The following is a 23,661-nucleotide window of genomic DNA, read 5'->3' as shown; positions in this document are numbered from 1 at the left end:
CAAATGTAGAACTAGCAAGAAAATTATTTCAAACACATGCACACTATTCATCAGCATGATTACAGCTTAGCTATGATTCACTGTCAGAATGAACCATGAGTTTTTCTTCTGAATATTTACAGATTCTTATCTAAGTAAGGTGGTTTGAAGACCTAAACACCTGAATAAAAATTCACCTGTTTGTAGGTTTTTAAAAACAACTATATGGAAATAGAAAATGAATTATATTGCATAACAAATACTGTTAGACTAGCTTGGGAGAGGTTATTTCATTTTCACAAAAACAGTTAACTACTGAAACTTAAAGAAATAAAGGGTTTAAGAAACTGCATAATCGATTTTAGTAATGATCACAACTCAAGTACTACCGTGTAAAGTGTTAACTCCTGAGAACACTGGAAAGTCCTACTCAAAATATCTAGCTCTATTCAGGGTAATAACAAATCATGATCTGATGCTACAACTAGGCATATAGCATGCAGTGCATCATTTATTAAAAATCAGCACTCATTAAACTTTCAGGAGCAACATAACCAGGTTCTTAAACATTTAGAGAAGTATGTATAACAAAAACTCCAAGTAAGATGAGATCTTCAAGTATGCTAGTGAACACCATCAAATGTCTGTCAGCCCAAAATACTGCATTTTAACCTGCTTCAACTCGTAAAGTTTTCACACAAAGGAGTACCTAGAAGTATAGTTTATATCATTTTGTTTCCCAAAATTGTAAAGATAAATATTTTACAACTACTGAAAATATTTTGTACTCATCTCTAACTAGTCAAGGGTAAATGGAGAAAACCTTATACTACCTTGTACCATATGAAATTGCTGTTTTTGTAGGTCAAAATTAAAACACTGTATTTAAAAAAATAAGTTTTATTCAATCAAAATATGCATCAGGAGCATGAACAGTTTTCTTCCAACAGAATATTAAAGGTTTAACTTTTATAAAATTCATCATTTGTTAGGCTGTATAAATCGTTCACATCTTCCAGTTACTTCATCTCAATTGGGGAATGCATTGTTTCTTAGAAAAAGCTCCAAATGATAAAGACAGTAGTCCATGGAATAAAGATCCAGTGACTAAAATGGACATGACAAAATTTCATAGCCCAAGTCACTTAACTTTTGCTTTAGTAGCTTCTGACATGTGAGGTCGAGTCCTTGTCTTAAAAGTGTAGATTCCTGTGTGTTACCCAAAGGACATTGTTTTAAATCACATTTTCATGCATAATTTAAATTTCTTGACAATATGCTGCTGCCATCATTGTTTCACTTGGGTTTAAATAATAGTAATTATTTATCTCCTTCGTAGATCACCACACAATCTTCAGAATTGTTTTTGGTTGCAATGATAATGGTGGCAACATATTAGGGAGCTTTACCAGCCTCCAACGATTGTATAAATTGTCATTAGTTGTCAAACACTATACTTTTTTTTTTTTTGGCCACAGGTTAGAAACTGCTCCAAAAAATGGATTTCTGCTGTTTTGAATCTTAATGAGCACACCTCCAACTGTCTCTATTCTTGATCATCCCTCAAGAGGGTACTCTCAGGTCCATTTTTATACTTTCCCCCAGTCACAGTGGGAGCTCCTTAAGTCTTCTGCAAGGCTTCAAATTGTTGTTTGCGAGTTAGATTTCACTTTGGCTCTTAATTGATCTTTGTTTAAAATGGATTTTGATCTCCCCTAAGGTTCATTTTTGAAATTTAGATCCCTAGAACAAGATTTTTCAAACCACCACTGAGTAGTTCTTTTACTAGCAGAGCCCTCTAAGGCCAAATGGATGTTTCTACCTTCCTCATTTGCAATATGTCCCAGTTCAAAATTATACAAAAAGTATTCACAATTCTTCTGTGGATACTACAGTATTCCTCTGGAAAACAATAAACAATAACAAAACAACTCGATATCAAAGAAAAGTAGGAGCATAATACTATCATAATTCTAAATAGCACAACTGGGACATACGTTACGCCAACTACTAATTGCAGTCAATTTTCAACTGATCTAATATTAGCAATTTCATGTGGTACCATCCACAAGTTAATCAACAATACTTACTGAGAATTTACTATATGCTAAGATCTGTCTTGTATCTGTACAAACAGATATCCTGAAAACTCACTTGAAAATATGAAACTCATTAATTCCAAAGACCCTAGTGGAGGAGGAATCTGGTGTCATACTATTATTTTTTTAATCCATAAAAATGTATGCTTTCCCCCATGTTACAGTTACATATATTATGTTGTGAAGACGTGTTAAGTGGATCCTTGATAAACTTTTTGAACTAAATCTTTAATATGGTACAAACAAAGTTGAGCACTGAAATACACGTATTTCAATGATTCTAACTTTCAAAAGTTAAAACTTGCCTACATTTATTATATATTATTTTGAAGTTTCAAGAGGCTTTTATGTTTGTGATAAATAACAACAACTAACATTTATTTATAAATGCTTCTAAAGCACCCCCATATACATTATTCTCATTTAAGACAGCAAGCAAAGACAATAAAAAATTTGCTCTAGTATGAGTGATTAATAAAAACTAAGTAAATAATGTTTTTGTGTATGCATTTAAAAAAATAATGTAAAACATTAAAATCCTGTGTCAATGAACTTTCACAATACACAGGAAAATAAACCCACTTTAGTTAATGCCTATGATTAAGCATCACTGCCCACTGCAGATGGACCGAAAGTGTCTCTAGTACGCATTAACTGGACATCCTTGTCAGCCATACAGGTATCACAGCCCCATACTGCAGATGCTTCTGCAGTTAAGAGGCCATAAGCTGTTTCAGTCATTCCAGTACAGATCCGATGAAACCATTTCTGACAAGAGGCCTCACATAAGATGGCATCCTGATCATCGTTCACCTCGTTTGTACAAATTCCACAAGGATACACTGGGTCAGAAGATGAATGGCCATGACGGTTTGGGTGAAGAGAAGATTTATTGCTTTTTTCAGTGGTGCAGGCATCTGCTGCACCTCTTGGTTGTCGTGGCTTATTCTGCGTTCCATTTGCATGGTTATTGTTTGTGGCTTCAGTGCTACTTGAACGGCTGTTCTCTTGATTTACTGCATTGTTTCGATTAACATTTTTTAATTCAATATTACTCTGATTCACTGTGTCATCCATATTCAAGTGAGGTGGATGAGCAGAGGAATTTTGATTAGTGTTTTTGGTTGCTCCTTGAGTAAAGTCTTGTTTTGGGGGAGGTGCTTTTGCTTGACCAAAAGTGTTTGGGGAGGAATAAAAGAATGATTAGATTCTAATGGAGAAGTAAAATTTGAATTATTTCCAGGAACAAAATTAGATGCCAAATCAGGGTTAGAAACTTGGCTAGCGTTCTGTGGAGGAATCTGACTGAAATTTTCAGCAGGACTTTGTCTAAAATGTTGATTAGGCATGTTGACATTCTGACTTAGTGCATTATTATAAGATGGGTTACCGAAACTTGAATTATCATGTGGCCCAAAAGTAAAAGCATGAGGTCGATTAAAACCCATGCCCAGAGGATTCTGAGGAAATGGGTGTGGCTGGTTCCTGAGTGAGTAAGGACCACAGTATGGGGAAGACATTCTTGGGGGAACGTGAGGTGGCATTCTGAATGTACTATAGCCTCCAAAGCCAGGATAACCAGGGCCAAGATATGGATTTGACGAAGGTAGTGGTTTATAGGAAATAGTATTATAGTTGTCATCAAATGGATTAGCAGCCACTAGATGGTCAGAGTTTGGATTCGGTGGTGGAGCATACTCAGACAATGGAGGAAAAGAAGGTCCCTGAAATGAGAATGTAAAGTAAAATACATGTTTTTGATCAAATATGTTATTAAAATTGTCCTGTTACCTTAATACCTGTGAACCCAGTATTAGTCAAATTTCTCTTGCAGTGTTGTTACAAACATTTATTATCTTCACTTGACCTTTCAGTTATGACTAATGTTTACATTTAATTATACTTGCTGACAAAAATATTTAGGTTTATTTCATTTATGAAAGAAAATAAGGTATGATTTTCTGAGCTCAAATCCATTGTAACTTCAAACCCCAAAAGTATTTAACTTTCAAAAGAAACTTCATTATCCTAATTTTCATTTAATATGCTTACCTATAACTCTGGAATCTTTCACTTAAATACTAAAGTAGTCTAACCTAAAACACCTTTCATACACCAAAGAGTCACAAAATTTAATAACAACAATCAGAATCTAAGTTTTTCCCCTAGCTTAACTTCAGGGAGATACAATTAAAGTATTCCCAAAACATTAAGCTCTGGGCCCCAGACTGAAAAAATAAACTGCCAGTTTTAGTCACACTGCAAGTTTAACAGATGGTGGTCAAAATGATCAAAAGATCAGTAATCTGTACACACAAACTTACTAGTAGCCTTTATCATAAAAAGACTGCTTCAAATTTATAAAGAATAAAGCCATAAGAGCCTGTATGTATAATTGCTTGTTATAATCGAAAGTTATAACAAAGGCCTCCATCATGATTGCTTCGTGATATGCACATAATACTAAATTACTATTATAGTTGAACAATTACTTCAGGTTAAAATTGTTACTATATATTTTTAAATCTTTTAATAGAACTACAGGCATTCATGCCCTTGAAAAACTTTTACATTAGATTTAAGAACAAGCATTTTAATTTTAATTTTTTTTGCGACAGAGTCTGACGCTGTCACCAAGGCTGGAGGGCAGTGGTGCGATCTCAGCTCACTGCAACCTCTACCTTCCAGGTTCAAGCAATTCTCATGCCTCAGCCTCCCGAATAGCTGGGATTATAGGAGTGTGCCACCACACCTGGCTAATTTTATATTTTTAGTAGAGAGGGGCTTTCCCCATGTTGGCCAGTCTGGTCTCAAACTCCTAGCCTCAAGTAATTCACCCACCTTGGCCTCCCAAAGTGCTGGGATTATAGGTGTGAGCCACCACACCCAGCCTCTTTAAGAACAAGCATTTTAATTTGCCCACACTTCCTTTCTGCGATATCTACTCTATGCCGATAGTCCGACAATAGCCACTAGTTACAGACTTAAACAACAAAAAAAAAAGTACAGCCGGGCACGGTTGTAATTATGCTTGTAATCCTAGCACTTTGGGAGGCTGAGGCGGGCGGATCACAAGGTGAAGAAATTGAGACCATCCTGACCAGCATGGTGAGACTCTGTCTCTACCAAAAATACAAAAATTAGCTGGGCATGGTGGCGCTTGCCTTTAGTAATCCCAGCTACTTGGGAGGCTGAGTCAGGAGAACTGCTTAAACCTGGGAGGCGGAGGTTGCAGTGAGCCGAGATCACCCCACTACACTCCAACCTGGCAACAGAGCAAGAATCTACCTCAAAAAAAAGAAAGTACCATCACTTGAATGATTGATTGAAAGTACAATGAATGATTGAAAGTACAATCACTTGAACAGAAAACAAAACTTATGACCAAGTTTAAATTTACCTCATCAGCCTGATCATACTAGCAAAGAAAAACTGTTATTAAAGAAAATGTCAGTTTACCTGTGTATTTGCCTTGCGTTTTTTCTTATCTGGGCTTCCTAGTTGTACACCTGGTCCTCCTAACCCATCCAGTCCACTATCACCACCTAAAAAAAAAATTCAGATAATATTTCCCACTTGTAAGTGAAGTTATTTTATATCTCACAGTAATATCTATTATATTTACCTGTTAATGTTTTCTGTTTTTGTTAGACACGAGAAATACTAAGCTTTCATTATCTTTATTTTTCAAAAAAGTCTTTCCCATAGTTTCAGCCAGATATAGCCATTCATCCCTGCTCCCATGTTTATTATTCTTTCAGTGAAAAAGCAAAGTCTCTCTCTCACTCTAAAACCTTTAGTAATCTGGTTCCCTGTCTCAAAGGCCACCACTATTACTAGTTTCTGGTCTACCTTTCCAAAGATAATCTAGATATATTCAAGTATAATATTTTTTTTTGGCAGAAAGAACACAAATGCTTTCTTACTTGGAGATCATTCCATATCACTCTATTTAGAACTTCTTTATTCTCTAATAACTGAGTAGTATTCTATAGCGTGACTACACTATGATTCATTAAACTAGTCCCCCCCATACTGATGACAGTTTAAGTTGTTTCCAACAAAAATCCATGTATAAATGCCTTCAGAGAGATTTACAAGTAGTTCCTAGAACCAGAATTATGGCATCAAAGGTATATGTGTTTTAATTCTTAAAGATATTGTTAAAAATGCAACAACGTTTCCAAATATTGCTTTCTCAACAGTATATGATCAAGGAAAGCAAAAGCTTGACTATCAATTTAAGAGGTTAAAGAAAGTTTATGAAACGAATTTTTTCAGCTTTAAGAAACATTTTATTATGGAGAATTCTGAACATATACAACATACAGAGAAGAATAAAATTAACCCCATATGCCTATCAGCCAGCCCTAATAACCATCAATTCATGTTCAATCTTGTGTTTTCAACACCACCTTCACCTTTCTCCATCCAGTACTACTTTGAAGAAAATTTCAGACATCATTTTATTGGTAAATATTTCAGAATGTATTTCTAAAAACTAGGAACTGAAAAAAAGTACAATGCCATTCTAGCCACTATAGAAATTAACAATAATCCTTCATATTATTTCATACCCAATCCAAATATCTCATAATATCTGTATGGTTTGTTTAGATTGGGATCCAAATATGGTCAATAGATTACAACTGGTTTGACATGTCTTTTAACTGATATACTTCCCTCCATCACTGTTTTTTCCTTGCAATGTATTAAGTGAAAGAACCAGATTGATTATTGTTCCAATTATTAAGCTATCATCTTTTAGCTCCAACCCCTCTTAGTGACACTGGGACTGGGACTTTGCAAACTACATTTTTCTTTTGCTGGGGTCTTCCAACAGGAGCTCTAGAGGGATACTTGAAGGCCAGGGGAGGTGATAGGGAATTGCTGCTCCTCCTGTCTGCTTAGTCTTCTTATCTCTATCATCCCAACAGGCCTTCTATCTGGCACTGGTAGTTCATCCCACTCCCCAAACCAGCTTCAACATGTTCTCTCAGAGGTATTAATACCAGCTGGGCAGCACCTCAATCTCTAAGTCTGAGTCCAAGCTCTATCTCTTCTAATCCTCTAGGTTCTCATAACCCCAACTTCTTTTCTTTGTTAACTAAGTCCCAGATGTGGAAGTTGCTTCCTGCAGTTACTGTCCACGCTACCTCAGTTTTTACTTTTTTGGTTTTTCAACACCTGTTTAATTCCTTATATAAAATTATATTACAAACTATATTACATTCAATTGCAAGTGTGACTTATGTTTTCTAGCCTGGAATGTTTGATATATCTGGATTTTGCTTATTATATTTGCTGACTGACATAGTTTAACATGTTCCTTATTTCCTACAAATTGATATTGGGTCTAGACCAGTGATCCCCAACCTTTTTGACACCAGGGACCAGTGGTGGGGGATGGGAGGTGGGGATGGTTGTGGAATGAAACTGTTCCACCTCAGATCATCAGGCATTAGATTCCCATAAGGAACGCACAATCTCGATCCCTCGCATGCACAGTACACAACAGGGTTCACCCTCCTATGAGAATCTAATGCTGCTGCTGATCTGTCAGGAGGCGGAGCTCAGGCAGTAATGCTCGCTCACCAGCCACTCACCTCTTGCTGTGTGGCCTGGCTCCTAACAGGGCATGGACTAGCACCAGTCCATGGCTCAGGGGTTGGGGATCCCTGGTCTAGACGATAGGCTTGATCAGATTCAGATTTCTGTTTTTTGCCTTGCAAAAAAACAATGTCCACTTAAACAGAAGCAGAGGGAACACTTCCTAACTCATTCTATTGGGCCAATATTACTTTGATACCAAAGCCAAAAACATCACAAGGGAAAAAAACAAAAAAACTACAAACCAACATCTCTTAAGAATACAGATGTGGCCGAGTATGGTGGCTCATGCCTATAATCCCAACACTTTAAGAGGCTGAGGCAGGGGATTGCTTGAGCTGAAGAGTTTGAGACCAGCCTGGAAAACACAGTGAGATTCCATCTCTACATTAAAATTAAAATTTAAAAAAAAAATTAGCCAGGTATGGTGGCACACGCCTGTGGTCCCAGCTACTAAGGAGGCTGAGGTGGGAGGATCTCTTGAGCTCAGGAGTTGGAGGCTGCAGTGAGCTGTGAACATGCCAGTGCACTCCATCCTGGGCAACAAAGCAAGACCCCATCTAAAAGAACACAGATGCAAAAATTCTCAACAAAATACTAGCAAAACAAATGCAGCAGAATATTCAAAGGATAATACATCACGACAAAGTGGGATTTTTCCCAGAAATGGAAGGTTGATTTAGCATATTAAATCAATTTAATATACCATATTAATAGAATGAAAAGAAATACACACGATCATTTCAACAGAAGCAGAAAAGCATTTGACAAAAATCTAATACTAAGGAGGGGCCAAGACGGCTGATTAGAAGAAGCTGCAGGCCAGGCACAGTGGCTCACGCTGGTAATCCCAACACTTTGGGTGGCCAAGGCGGGCAGATCACTTGAGGTCAGGAGTTCGAGACCAGCCTGGCAAATAAAGCAAAACCCCGTCTCTACTAAAAATACAAAAATTAGCCAGCTGTAATGGCAGGCACCTATAATCCCAGCTACTTGGGAGGCCTAAAGCGGGGAGAATTGCTTGAATCTGGGATGCAGAGGTTCCAGTAGGCTGAGATCTCACCACTGCACTCTAGCCTGGGCAACAGAGCAAGACTCTGTCTTAAAAACAAAACAAAAAAAACCATGTGGTCCATGGCTCTCAGGGAGAAGAATGAAAATGGTGAGTGAATAAAGCACCTTCAACTGAAATATCCAGGTTCTCACACTGGGACTGACCAAGTGAATAACTTGACCCACAGAGAATGAAGAAAAATGGGGTAGGGCAACTGCCCACCCAGGAGCGGCACAGAGGCAAAAAAAAAGGCCCCACCTCCAGTCAAGGGAAGCAGTGAGTGATTGTGTGACCCCATCCAGGAAACAATGCTTCTCCCACGGATCTTTGCAACTCATGGATCAGGAGATCCCTTTGTGAGCCCATGCCACCAGGGCCTTGGGTCCAATAAACAGAGCTATGCATGCACCGTCTCAGGAGAGCAGCCACTCAGGCACACACACAGACCCAGGGGTTTTACATACTCCAGCCCCAGAAATCCTTGCAAAGATGAAAAAGAATGCTGCAAGGCAAGAGATCCACCCATACATTGCCTAGGAAGGGGGCTGAATCCAGGGAGCCAAGCAGCATTGTTCTGCAGGCCGCACTTCCATGGCACCTCCCAAGTTAAGATCCATTGATTTGGAATTCCAGCCAGCCAGCAGCAACAGACTGGAGACTGGCTGAGACAGAGCAAGTTCCTGGGAAACGGGTGGCCACCATCTCTGCAGTTCAGCTGACTCAGCTGTTCTAGCCTGCTGGCTCTGGGGAGTCCAGGCAGTCTGGACAAAGGGGAGTCCTCTACAATGCAGCACAGCTGCTATGCCAGCTCATGGCCAGACTACTTCCTTAAGTGGGACCCTGATCCATCCCTTCTCACAGAGCAGAGTCTCCCTGTGGGAATTTCCAGGCAGGGTTATACAGGCAGAACTCTGATCTCTCCCCAGGATGGAGCCCATGGGGAAAGCGGCAGCAGCTATCTCTGCAGTTCAGTCAACTCAGTGTTTCCTGCCTGCTAGCTCTGAAGAGTCTAGGCAGTCTGGACAAAGAAGGATTCCCCCAGTGCAGCACACCTGCTCTATCAAAAAGCAGCCAGACTGCTTCTTTTTTTTTTTTTTCTGAGAAGGAGTCTTACTCCATTGCCCAGGCTGGAGTGCAGTGGCGTGGCCTTGGCTCACTGCAATCTCTGCCTCCTGGGCTCAAGCAATCCTCCCCCCTCAGCCTCCTGATTGGCTGGAATTACAGGCACTTGCCACTACCACCACTTGCCACCACCATTAATTTTGTTTTGTTTTTTCTAGTACAGATGGGGTTTTGCCATGTTGGCCAGGCTGGTCTCAAACTCCTGACCTCAAGTGATCCAACCACCTCGGCCTCCCAAAGTACTGGGATTAAGGCGTGAGCTACCGTGCCCAGCCCCTAGACAGTGGTGAAACCTCTGAACAGGAGTCTCCAGACACCTCCTACAGGAGCACTCAAGCCAGCAACAGGTCAGGCAGGACTGCCCTGAGATGGAGCTGCTAGAGGAAGGAACAGGCTGCCACCTTTGCTGTTACACAGCCTTCACTGGTAGTATCTCCAGGTACAGGAAAAATTGAGGCAACTAGGGTCAGGAGCAGACCCCCAGCAAACTGCAGCAGTCCTACAGAAGAGTGGCCTGAATGTTAAAAGAAAACAAACAGAAGCAATGACAACAACAATATCAACAAAAGATGCCACAAAAAACCCATCCAAGGTCAGCAACCTCAAAATCAAAGGTAGATAAGCCCAAAAGATGAAAAGATCAACACAAAATGCTGAAAACTCAAAAAAAAAACTGCCTCTTCTCCTCCTAATGATCACAACACTTCTCCAGCAAGGGCACCGAACAGGGCTGAGGTAGCTGGGCGTGGTGGCTCAAGCCTGTAATCTCAGCACTTTGGGAGGCCAAGGTGGGTGGATTACGAGGTCAGGAGATTGAGACCATCCTGGCTGACACAGTGAAACCCCGTCTCTACTAAAAATACAAAAAAAATTATCCGGGGGTGGTGGCAGGCACCTGTAGTCCCTGTTACTGGGGAGGCTGAGGCAGGAGAATGGCATGAACCCAGGAGGTGGAGCTTGCAGTGAGCTGAGATTGCACCACTGCACTCCAGTCTGGGTAACAGAGTGAGACTCAAAAAAAAAAAAAAAAAAAAAAAAAAAAAAAAGAACTGGGCTGAGGCTGAGATTGGCTGAATTGACAGAAGTAGATGCCAGAAGGTCAGTAATAATGAATTTCACTGAGCTAAAGAAGCATGCTGTAACCCAATGCAAAGAAGGTTAAGAATCATGATAAAACAATACAGGTGCTGATAACCAGAATAGCCAGTTTAAAGAGGAATATAACTGACCTGATGGAGCTGAAAAACACAACATGACAACCTCACGATGCAATCACAAGTATCAACAGCAGAATAGACCAAGTGAAGGAAAGAATCTCAGAGCTCAAAGATAATCATTCTGAAATAAGAGAGGCAGACAAGAATAGAGAAAAAGGAATGAACTAAATCTCCAAGGAATATGGAATTATGTAGAGAATAAATCTACAACTCATTGGTGTCCCTGAAAAAGAGGGGGAGAATGGAACCAAGCTGGAAAACATACTTCTGGATATTATCCAGGAGAACATCCTCAACCTAGCAAGATAGGCCAACATTCAAAGTCAAGAAATCCAGAGAACCCCAGTAAAATACTGCACAAGAGATCAACACCAAGACACATAATCATCAGATTCTCCGAGGTCAAAATGAAAAAAAAAATGTTATGGGCCACCAGAGAGAAAGGCCAGGTCACCTACAAAGGGAAACCAATCAGACTAACAGTAGACCTCTCAGCAGAAACCCTACAAGCCAGAAGGGATTGGGGGCCAATGTTCAACATTCTGAAAGAAAAAATTCCCAACCAAGAATTTCATATCCAACCAAACTAAGCTTTTAAGCAAAAGAGGAATAAGATCGTTTTCAGATAAGCAAATGCTGAGGGAATTTGTCACCACTGGGTGGTGGTGCCTTGCAAGAGCTCTTGAAGGAAGCACTAAATATGGAAAGGAAAAACTGTTACTAGCCAGTACAAAAACACTGAGGTACATGACCAATGACACAATGAAGCAACCATATAAACAAGCCTGCAAATTAACGAGCTAACATCATGATGACAGGATCAAATTCACATATAACAATATTAATCTTAAATATAAATGGAGTAAATGCCCCAATTAAAAGACACAGAATGGCAAGCTGGATAAAGAGTTAAGACCCATCGTTATGCTGTCTTTGAGAGATGCATCTCACGTGCAAAGACACACATAGGCTCAAAATAAAAGGATGGAGGAAAATTTATCAAGCAAATGAAAAACAGAAAAAAGCAGGGGTTGCAATACTAGTTTCTGTCAAAACAGACTTTAAACCAACAGAGATCAAAAAAGGGCATTACATAATGGTAAAAAGTTCAATTCAACAAGAATAGCTAACTATCCCAAATACATGTGCACCCAACACAGGAGCACCCGGATTCATACAGCAAGTTCTTAGGGACCCACAAAGAGACTCAGACTCCCACAAAATAACATTGGGAGACTTTAACATTTTACTGACAATATTAGACAGATCATCGAGACAGAAAATTAACAAAGATATTCAGGACCTGTACTCAGCTCTGGGTCAAGAGGACCTGATAGACATATACAGAATTTTCCACCCAAAAACAGTAAGATTTACATTCTTTTCATCACCACATGGCACTTACTCTAAAATTGATCACAATCGGAAGTAAAATACTCCTTGGCAAATGCAAAAGAACTGAAATCATAACAGTCTCTCAGACCACAGCACAATCAAATTAGAACTCAAAACTAAGAAATTCACTGAAACCACACAACTACATGAAAACTGAACAACGTGCTCCTGAATGACTCCTGGGTAAATAATGAAATTAACACAGAAATCAAGAAGTTCTTTGAAACTAATGAGAAGAGACAACATACCAGAATCTCTGGGACGCAGCTAAAGCAGTGTTAAGAGGGACATTTATAGCACTAAATGCCCACATCAAAAAGGTAGAAATATCTCAAGTTAACAAGCTAATATCACAACTAAAAGAACTAGAGAACCAAGGGCAAACAAACCCCAAAGCTAGCAGAAGAAAAGAAATAAGCAAAATCAGAGCAGAACTGAAGGAGACAGAGACACAAAAAACCCTTAAAAAAATAAATAAATCAGGTTGGTAATTTGAAAAAATAAAATAGACTGCTAGCTAGACTAATAAAGAAGAAAAAAGAATCAAATAGATAAAATCAAAAATGAAAAGGGGGATATCACCACTGATCTCACAGAAATACAATACAGAAATACAACCATCAGAGAATATTATAAGCACCTCTATGCACATATACTTAAAAAAAAAAAAAACTGGAATAAATAAATTCCTAGGCACATACGCCCTTCCAAGACTGAACCAGGAAGAAACTGAATTGAAGAATAGTAGCAAGTTCTGAAATTGAGGCAGTAATAAATAGCCTACCAACCTAAAGAAGCCCAGGACCAGATAGATTTTCAGCTGAATTCTACCAGAGGTACAACTAAAACTGTTCTAAAGAAATGAAAAGAAGGGACTCCTCCCTAACTCATTTTTATGAGGCTAGCACCATCCTGATAACAAAACCCAGCAGAGACACAGCAAAAAGAGAAAACTTCAGGCCAATATTCCTGATGGACATTGATGCAGAAAACCCTCAATCAAATACTGGCAAACCAAATCCAGCAGCACATCAAAAAGCTTACCCACCATGATCATTTTGGCTTACTCACTGAGAATGCAAGCTTGATTCAACAGAGGCAAATCAATAAATATAATTCATAAACAGAACTAAGACAAAAAACACATGATTATCTCAGTAGATGCAGAACAGGCCTTCAATAAAATTTAACACCACTTCATGTTGAACACTCAGTAAACTAGGTATTGAGCAAATATACCTCAAAATAATAATAACCATAAATGACAAACCCACAGCCAATTATCATACTGAATGGGCAAAAGCTGGAAGCATTCTGCTTGAAAACTGGCACAAGACAAGGATGGCAGAAGGGGAAGCAGGCACCTTCTTCACAAAGTGGCAGGAGAAAGAAGAGTGAGCAAAGGAGGAACTTGCCAAACACTTATAAAACCATCAGATCTCCTGAGAACTCACCTGTATCACAATAATAGCATGGGGGAAACCACCCCCATAATCCAATTGCTTCCCACCAGCTTCCTCCCTTAATACCTGGGGTTTACAGTTCAAGATGAGATCTGCATAGGGACACAAAGCTAAATCATATCACCTTCCTTACACCTTGTACAAAAACTAACTCAGGATGGATTAAGACTTAAATGTAAACCCAAAATGATAAAAACCCTAAAAGAAAATCTAGGCAATATCATTCAGGACATAGGCAAGGGCAAAGATTTCATGGTGAAAACTCCAAAAGCAATTGCAACAAATGCAAAAATTGACAAACGGGATCTAAACTACAGAGCTTCTACGCAGCAAAAGAAACTATCATCAGAGTGAACAGACAACCTACAGAATAAGAGAACATTTTTGCCTTCTGACAAAGGTCTAATATCCAGAGTCTACAAGGAACTTAAACAAATTTACAAGAAACAAACAACCAACCCCATTAGAAAGTGGGCAAAGGACATGAACAGACACTTCTCAAAAAACGACATTTATGTAGCCAACAAACATGAAAAAAAGCTCAACATCACTGATCATTAGAGATATACATATCAAAACCACAATGAGATACCATCTCACATCAGTCAGAATGGCGATTATAAAAGTCAAGAAGCAACAGATGCTGGCGAGGTTGCAGAGAGAAAGGAACGCGTTTACACTGTTGGTGTGAGAATAAATTAGTTCAACCACTGTGGAAGACAATGTGGTGATTCCTCAAAGATCTAGAGGCAGAAATATCATTGGACCCAGCAATCCCTTTCCTGGATATAGACCCAAAGGAATATAAATCATTCTGCTATAAAAATACATCCACACTGGCTGAGTGTGGTGGCTCATGCCTGTAATCCCAGCACGTTGGGAGGATGAGGCAGGTGGATCACCTGAGGTCAGGAGTTCAAGACAAACCTGCCTAACATGGTGAAGCCCTTTCTTTACAAAAATACAAAAATTAACTGGGCACAATGGTGGGTGCCTGTAATCCCAGCTACGCAGGAGGCTGAGGTGGAAGAATCACTTGAACCTGGGAGGCAGAGGTTGCAGTAAGCTGAGACTGTGCCATTGCACTCCAGCCTGAGCGACAGAGCAAGACTCCATCTCAAAAGAAAAAAAAAAAAAATCCACGCATATGTTCACTGCAGCACTATTCACAACAAAGACATGGAATCAATCCAAATGCTCATCAATGATAAAGAAAATGTGGTATATACACACCATAGAATACTATACAGTCAAAAAAAGGAATGAGAACATGTCCTTGGCAGAGACATGGATGGAGCTGTAAGCTGTTACCCTCAGCAAACTAAGGCAAAAAGAAAACACTGCATGTTCTCACTTACAAGTGGGAGTGGAACAATGAGAACACATGGATACATTGCGGGGAACAACACACACTGGGGCCTGTCAGGGGGAGCCGGAGGGAGAGCATCATGACCTTGGATTAGCCAAGTTTCTTAATTATAACACCAAAGCACAAGAAACAAAAGAAAAAAACATAAATTGCACTTCATCAAAATTAAAAACTTCCGGTGAAAGTTTTTCATCAAAGAACACTATCACAAAAGTGAAAAGACAACCTACACAATGGGAGAAAATAATAAGACTCTGATAAGAGTCTAGTATCCAGAATATATTAATAATTCTTACAACTCAAAGAAAACAGCCTAACTGAAAAGCGGCCAAAGGTTTTGTTTTTGTTTTGTTCTTTTTTTTTTTTTTTTTTTCCCAAATGTATCTTTTATTTCAATATGTGTTGGTTGGTTACAGATATAAATTCTTTTTTTTTTTTTTTTTTGAGAGGGAGACTCGTTCTGTCGCCCAAGCTGGAGTGCAGTGGCACAATCTCAGTTCACTGCAACTTCCGCCTCCCAGATTCAAGCGATTCTCCTGCCCTAGCCTCGTGAGTAGCTGGGATTATAGGTGTGTGCCACCACGCCCAGCTAATTTTTGTATTTTTAGTAGAGATGCGGTTTCACCACGTTAGTCAGGCTGGTCTCGAACTCCTGACCTTGTGATCTGCCTGCCTCAGCCTACCAAAGTGTTGGGATTACAGACGTGAGCCACCACGCCCAGCCACGAATAAATTCTTTAGTGGAGATTTCTGAGATTTTGGTGCACCTATCACCCGAGTCATGTACACCGTACCTGACGTGTAGTCTTTTATCCCTCACCCAGCCAAAGGTTTCGACAGACATTTCTCCAAATATATACAAATGGCCAAGAAACACATGAAAAGATGCTCAGCACCAATAGTCATTATAAAAAATGCAAATTAAAACCACAATGAGATAACACTGGATGGTTGTCATCAAAAAGACAAATAATAACAAGCATTGGCAAAGATATGGAGAAACTGGAACTCTCATACTTTGCAGGCGGGAATGTAAAATGGTACAGCCACCGTGGAAAAGTTTGGCAGTTCCTTAAAAATGTAAAACATAAAGTTACCATATGATCCAGCAATTCCTCTCCTAGGTATATATCCAAGACAACTGAAAATTTCTTTGCACAAAAACTTGTACAACATTTTTAGCAGTATTATTTGTAATAGCCAAAAAAGTAGAAACAACCCAAATGTCCATCAATGAGTGAATGGATACACAAAATGGTATATCTATACAATGAAACATTGCTCAGCTATAAAAAGGAATGAAGTATTGATACATGCTACAACATGGATGAACCTTGAAAATGTTATGCTAAGTAAAAGAAGCCAGACACAAAAAGCCACATGTTGCATGATTCCATTTATAGGAAATGTCCAGAATCAGAAAATCTTTAGAGACAAAAAACAGATTAGTAGTTGCCAGCCCACTAGGAAAGGGAGGGAATTGGGAGTTACAATGGTATCTTTCTGAGGCAATGGAAAGTAATACAGAATTAGAAAGTGGTGGGTAAAGTCCTCTAAAGCTTTGACTGCTCAGAGCTCCTCTGCTCCTAGTGGCCAGAACAGAGACGTGGAGCAGCTCTGCAGCCCAGGGGTTCTGGTGGCCACGCATGTCCCGGGGCCATGCAAGGCACAAGTGTGGCAAAAGACAGAAACAAAGAAAGTAGTGACTTTTTAGTACCGTACTAAAAACCACTGAAATGTATACTCTAAGATAGTTTAAATGGTGAATTTTACATCATATGAATTTTATCTGAATTAAAAATAAATTTTAAAACCATTTATAATCTCTCAGTCTGTAGTTCAAAAATCAGAAATTGGGCGGGGTTCTCTGCTCAGGATATCAGGGTATCAGTAGGGTGAGTTCTTGTCTTGAGGCTCTGAGGGAAATCTGCTTACAAGTTCATCATTCTTGTCTGTAGCCAACTTCAGTTTCCTGTGGTTGTAGGATTAACATTCTGCTTTCCTTGCTGGCCGTCAGATCTTATCTCCTAGAGACCACCCACATTCCTTGATTCATGACTCTTTCTGCTTTCAATGTGTATCAAATCCTTGTGCTTCAAGTCTCTGATTTCTTCTTCTTGAACCAGCCATAGAGAACCCTTTGCTCTTAGAAGGTTCATGTAATTAGATCAGGTACACCCACTTAATCTCCCTATCTCAAGGTGAACTGTGCCATATGATATAGCCCAATCAAGGGATTAAAATCCATCAAATTCACAGTACTGAGCATTACACAGGGAGGTACACTAGCAGGATGGGACATCTTGGTGGTCATCTTAGAATTCTTTCCCTACATAAACCACCACTGATAATCAAAGCTTAGGTCCACTGATTTACCAGAGGATGCAAAATGGGCATATTTTCATTCACTTTCATTTACCTTACTGAAGGGGGCCAGCCCCTCCACACCTGTGGGTATTTCTCGTCAGGTGGGATGAGAGACTGAGAAAAGAAATAAGCCACAGAGACAAAGTATAGAGAAAGAATAGTGGGCCCAGGGGACCGGTGCTCAGAAGACGGAAGACCCGCACTGGCACCGGTCTCTGAGTTCCCTCAGTATTTATTGATTACTGTTTTCACTATCTCAGCAAGGGGAATGCGGCAGGAGAACAGGGTGACAGTGGGAAGAAGGTCAGGAAGAAAACATGTGAGCAACGGAATCTACGTCACAAATAAGTTCAAGGGAAGGTATTATGCCTGGATGTGCACGTGGGCCAGATGTATGCTTTTCTCTACCCAAACATCTCAGTGGAGTAAAGAGTAACAGAGCAGCATTGCTGCCAACACATCTCGCCTCCCGCCACAGGGCGGTTTTTCTCCTATCCTAGAATAGAACAAATGTACAATCGGGTTTTATACTGAAACATTCAGTTCCCAGGGGCAGACAGGAGACAGAGGCCTTCCTCTTATCTCAACTACAAGAGGCCTTCCTCTTTTACTAGTCCTCCAAAACAGACCCTTCACAGGTGTCGGGCTGGAGGACGGTCACTTCTTTCCCGTCCCACGAGGCCATATCTCAGAATATCTCAGTGGGGAGAAACCTTGGACAATACCCGGCTTTCCTGGGCGGAGGTCCCTGGGGCTTTCCGCAGTGCATTGTGCCCCTGGTTACTCAAGAATGGAGAATGGCGAAGACTTTTACCCAGCATACTGCCTGTAAACATATTGTTAACAAGGCACATCCTGCACAGCCCTAGATCCCTTAAACTTTGCTTCCATACAATACATGTTTCTGTGAGCTCAAGGTTGGGGCAAAGTTACAGATTAACAGCATCTCAGGGCAAAACAATTGTTCAGGGTACAGGTCAAAACGGAGTTTCTTATGTCTTCCTTTTCTACACAGTCACAGTAACAGTCTGATCTTTCTTTTCCCTACATCTTACCATGTATAAACTTTCATTTCTCTATAATGTATATTCAAAAATCATATGTATTTTGGACAGGCACAGTGGCTCATGCCTGTAATCCTAGCACTTTGGGAGGCAGAGGCGGGCAGATCAGGAGTTCGAGACTAGCTGGACCAATATGCTGAAACCCTGTCTCTACTAAAAATAAAATTAGCCAGGCTGGTGGCGGGCACCTGTAGTTCCAGCTACTTGGGAGGGTGAGGCATGAGAATCGCTTGAACCCGGGAGGCGGTGCTTGCAGTGAGCCGAGATTGCGCCATTGCGCCCCAGCCTGGGTGACAGAGCAAGACTCCATCTCAAAAAAAAAAAAAAAAGATCATATTTATTTCCTTTTCCATGTATGTCCTTTGCCTTTTTTTTTCTTTTCTTGAGATGGAGTCTCGCTCTGTCACCAGGCTGGAGTGCAGTGGCACGTCTTGGCTCACTGCAACCTCCAACTCCTTGGTTCAAAAGATTCTCCTGCTTTAGCCTCCCGAGTAGCTGGGATTATAGGCACGCGCCACCACGCCCAGCTAATTTTTGTATTTTTAGTAGAGGCGGGGTTCTACCATGTTGGCCAAGCTAGTCTCGAACTCCTGACCTCGTGATCTGCCTGCCTCGGCCTCCCAAAGTGCCGGGATTACAGGTGTGAGCCACCACGTCTGGCTTTTATGTTCAACTTTTATTTTTGATTCGGGGATTACCTGTGCAGGTATGTTACCTGGGTATATTGTATGATGCTGAGGTTTGGGGTATGAAATGATCCTATCACCCAGGTGCTGAGCAGTTTTTCAAACCCTGCCCCTAATTGCACTGCCCCTCAGTAGTCCCCAGGGTCTACTGTTACCATCTTTATGTCCATGAGTAACCAATGTTTAGCTCCCACTTACAAGTGAGAACATGCAGTATTTGATTTTCTCTTCCTATGTTAATTTGCTTAGGATAACGGCCTCCAGCTGCATTCATATTGCTACCAAAAAAAAAAAAACAAAACAAAACCATGATTTCATTCCTTTTTTATGGTTGTTTATATTCCATGGTGTATATGTACCACCATAGTCTTTATCCAGTCCACCACTGATGGGCACCTAGGTTGATTCCATGTTGTTGCGACTGTGAACAGTGGTGCTATGTACATGCAATTATGTGTCTTTTTAGTAGAACAATTTGTTTTCTTTGGGGTATATATCCAGTAATGGCATAGCTGGGTTGAACAGTAGTTCTGTTTTAATTTATTTGAGAAATCTCCAAACTGCTTTCCACAGTGACTAATTTATATTCTCACCAACAGTCTATGTGCATTCCCTTTTCTCCACAGGCCTTATCAACATCTGGTTTTGATGTTTTTTTGTTTTGTTTTTTGAGACAAGGTCTCACTCTATTGCCCAGGATGGAGTGCAGTGGCATGATCATAGCTCACTACAGCCTTGCCTTCCTGGGGTGAGGTGATCCTCCCACCTCAGCCTACCAGGTAACTGAGACTACAGGTGTGGGCTGCCACGTCCAGCTAATATTTTGTATTTTGAGTAGAGACAGGGTTTTGCCATGCTGTCCAGACTGATCTCGAACTCGTGGGCTCAAGCAATCCACCCACCTCAGCCTCCCAAAGTGCTGGGATTATAGGCATGAGCCACTCATGCCCGGCCATTCTGACTTTTTAAAATAGCCATTCTGACTGATGTGAGATGGTATCTTACCGTGGTTTTGATTTGCATTTCTCTGACGATTAGTGATGATGAATATTGCTTCGTGTTTCTTGGCCACTTACATGGCTTCTTTTGAGAAATATCTGTTCATGTCTTCGGCCCACCTTTTTTCTTTTCTTTGAGACAGTATCTGGCTCTGTCACCCAGGCTGGGTGCAGGGGTGTGAGGACAGCTAACTGCAGCCTCAAACTTCTGGGCTCAAGAGATTCTCCCGCCTCAGCTGCCTGCGTATGTGGGACCACAAGCATGTGCCACAATACCTGGCTAATTTCTGTTTTTTATAGAGACAGGGTCTTTGTTGCCCAAGCTGGTCTCAAACTCCTTTTGCCCATTTTTAATGGGGTTGTTTTTGGCTTGTTCAATGGTTTAAGTTCCTTATAAATTCCGGATATTAGACCTTTGTCAGATGCACAGTTTGTGAACATATTCTCCCATTCCGTAGGTTGTCTGTTTGCTCTGTTGTTTCTTTTGCTATGCAGAAGCTCTCTAGTTTAATTAGCTCCTACTTGTCAATTTTTGTTTTTGTTACAATTGCTTTCAAGACTTCGTCATATATTCTTTCACAAGACTGATGTCCAGAATGGTGTTTCCTAGGTATTTTAGGATTGTTATAGTTTGAGGCTTTAGATTTAAATCTATAATCCATCTTAATTATTGTACATGGTGATAAGTATGGGTCCATTTTCATTCTTCTACATATGGCTAGCCAGCTATCCCAGCCCCATTTACTGGGCCTTTCACCATTGCTTGTTTTTCTCAATTTTGTCAAAGATCAGATGGCTGCAAGTATGTGGCTTTATTTCTAGGTTCTCTATGCTGTTCTACTGGTCTAAATGTCTGTTTTCGTACAAGTACCATGCTGTTTTTGATACTGCAGCCTTATATTTGAAGTAATGTGATGCCTCCAACTTTGTTCTTTTTACTTAGGATTGATTTGGCTATTTGGCCTCTTTTTCGGTTCCATATGAATTTTGACACAGTTTTTTCCAATTCTGTGAAAAATTCCATTGTAGTTTGATAGAAATAGTGTTGAATGTGTAGACTGCTTTGAGCAGTGTGGCTATTTTAATGATATTGATTCCTTCAATTCATGAGCATGGAATGTTTTTCCATTTGTTTGTGTCATCTATGGTTTATTTTATCAGTGTTTTTTAGTTCTCCTTGTAGAGATATTTCACCTCAATGGTCAGACATATTTCCTAGGTTGTGTGTACATATGTCTGTGTGTAAATAGGATTGCTTTCTTGATGTGGCTCTCAGCTTGTATATTACTGGTATATCGAAATGGTACTGGTTTTTGAATGTTGATTTTGCATCCTGAAACCTTGCTAATATTGTTTATAAATTCTAATAGTCTTTTGGTGGAGTCCTTAGCATGTTGTAAGTATAGAATCATATTGTCAGCAAAGAGAAATAGTTTGGCTTCTTTTCCTATTTGGATGCCTTTTATTTCTTTCTCTCGCCTGAATGCTCTAACACTTCCAGTACTGTGTTGAATAGGAGTCATGAGAGTGGGTATTCTTGTGTTGTTCCAGTTCTCAAGGGGAATGCTTCCAGTTTCTGCCTATTCAGTATGATGTTGGCTCTGGGTTTGTCACAGAGGGCTCTTATTATTTGGAGGTATGTTCCTTCGATGCCTAGTTTGCTGAGAGTTTTTATCATGATAGGATATTAGATTTTATCAAAAGCTTTTTTCATGTTTATTAAGATGATTATATGATTTTTATGCTTAATTCTGTTTATGTGGTGAATCACACTTATTGATTTATGTTGAACCAATCTTGCACCCCAGGACTGAAACCTACTTAATCATGGTGAATTAACTTTTTGATGTGTTACTGAATTTTGTTTGCTAGTATTTTGTTGAGTATGTTTACATCTATGTTCATCAGGGATATTGGCCTGTAGTTTTCTTTTTTTCATTGTGTCCTTGCCAGGTTTTGGTATTGGAATGATGCCGGCTTCATAGAATGAGTAAGGAAGGAGTTCCTCCTCCTCAATTTTTTAGAATAGTAGTATAACTGGTACCAGTTCTTCTCTTTTTGAATTTCTGGTAGAATTCAGCTATAAATTCATCTGATCCCAGCGTGTATGTTTGTTTCATTGATACTTTGTATGGATTTTGGTGTCTCAATTTGTTCAATTCAGCTCTGATTTTAGTTATTTCATTTCTCCTGCTAGCCTTCAGGTTAGTTTGTTCTTGTTTTTCTAGTTCTTCTAGGTGGGATGTTAGATCATTAATTTGAGATCTTTCTAACTCTTTGAGGTGGTGTTCAGAGCTACATATGTTCCTTTTAATACTGTTGTCACTGCATCCCAGATATTTTGGTATGTTGTGCCTCTGTTTTCATTTATTTCAAAGAATTTTTAAAATTTCTGCCTTGATTTCATTACCCAAATGTCATTTCATTACCCAAAAGTCATTCAAGAGCAAGCTGTTCAATTTCCATGCAATTGTGTGATTTTGAGAGATCTTCTTGGTACTTCTACATTTATTCCACTGTAGTCCAAGAGTACGGTTGTTATGATTTCGATTTTTTTGAATTTACTGAGACTTGCTTTACAGCCAAGCATGTGGTCAATCTTAGAGTAAGTTCATGTGCAGATGAGAAGAATGTATATTCTGTGGTTGATGGACGGTGGCTGTGTCTGCCATTGGGGTCCTGTAGACATACCTACCACTCCACAGCAGGCACTCCAATCTCTAGCATGAGACTGAAATGTCTATATAGCCACACTGTCAGGTCACCAAGGAATTCCTGATTTTGTACACACCCAGATTTAAAATGGCATGCTGCTCTCAGGGTCTAGGAATATGTCTGCAGCTCTTCCCAGTGTTTTTCCCTCATAGTATCTGCAAGATTTTCCCCAAGTTAGCTCCAGGGCTTGGGAGAAACAAAGTGCTTTCCCTCCACCTGGGTTGCTCAGATCCCCAGTGGAAAGGTGAGTCAGCAAGTCGGGCTCTCTACCTCTCTCACATACTTAGGCCTCACTCACTTTTATCAACTGGATGCCATTATGGGAGCTGTTTGCCAGTGTTCTCCTTTCTGGGATTGAGGGTATCCTTCACAATTCCATTGGATACTCATTTTCCTTTTTGAATTAAAGCTCACGGAGTTGATCTTTATGTACTATCTTGCTATTTCGAGGTGGCTGAGGCATGCCAAAAGCCTCTAATCTGCCGTCTCGGGGAAAAAGGAGTCTGCTTTTGTTTTAAGAAAC

At 40.0% G+C, this 23,661-nt stretch overlaps 1 protein-coding gene across 1 annotated transcript in view; it reads right to left on the bottom strand.

Annotated features, from left to right (window-relative positions):
- Positions 1-1,436: 1,436 nt before the first annotated feature.
- Positions 1,437-23,661, bottom strand: part of PYGO1 (pygopus family PHD finger 1) — a 40,334-nt gene continuing 18,109 nt past the window's right edge. Inside the window, 3 exon segments of the mRNA XM_017881342.1 lie at positions 1,437-3,265; positions 3,268-3,802; positions 5,538-5,623. Of these exon segments, the coding sequence (XP_017736831.1) occupies positions 2,679-3,265; positions 3,268-3,802; positions 5,538-5,623 (1,208 nt within the window). The 3' untranslated portion in view covers positions 1,437-2,678.

Source organism: Rhinopithecus bieti, unplaced genomic scaffold (assembly GCF_001698545.2).
Source record: "Rhinopithecus bieti isolate Rb0 unplaced genomic scaffold, ASM169854v2 scaffold_1106, whole genome shotgun sequence".
Lineage (NCBI taxonomy): Eukaryota > Metazoa > Chordata > Mammalia > Primates > Cercopithecidae > Rhinopithecus > Rhinopithecus bieti.
This window is presented reverse-complemented; position numbering and strand designations above follow the sequence as displayed.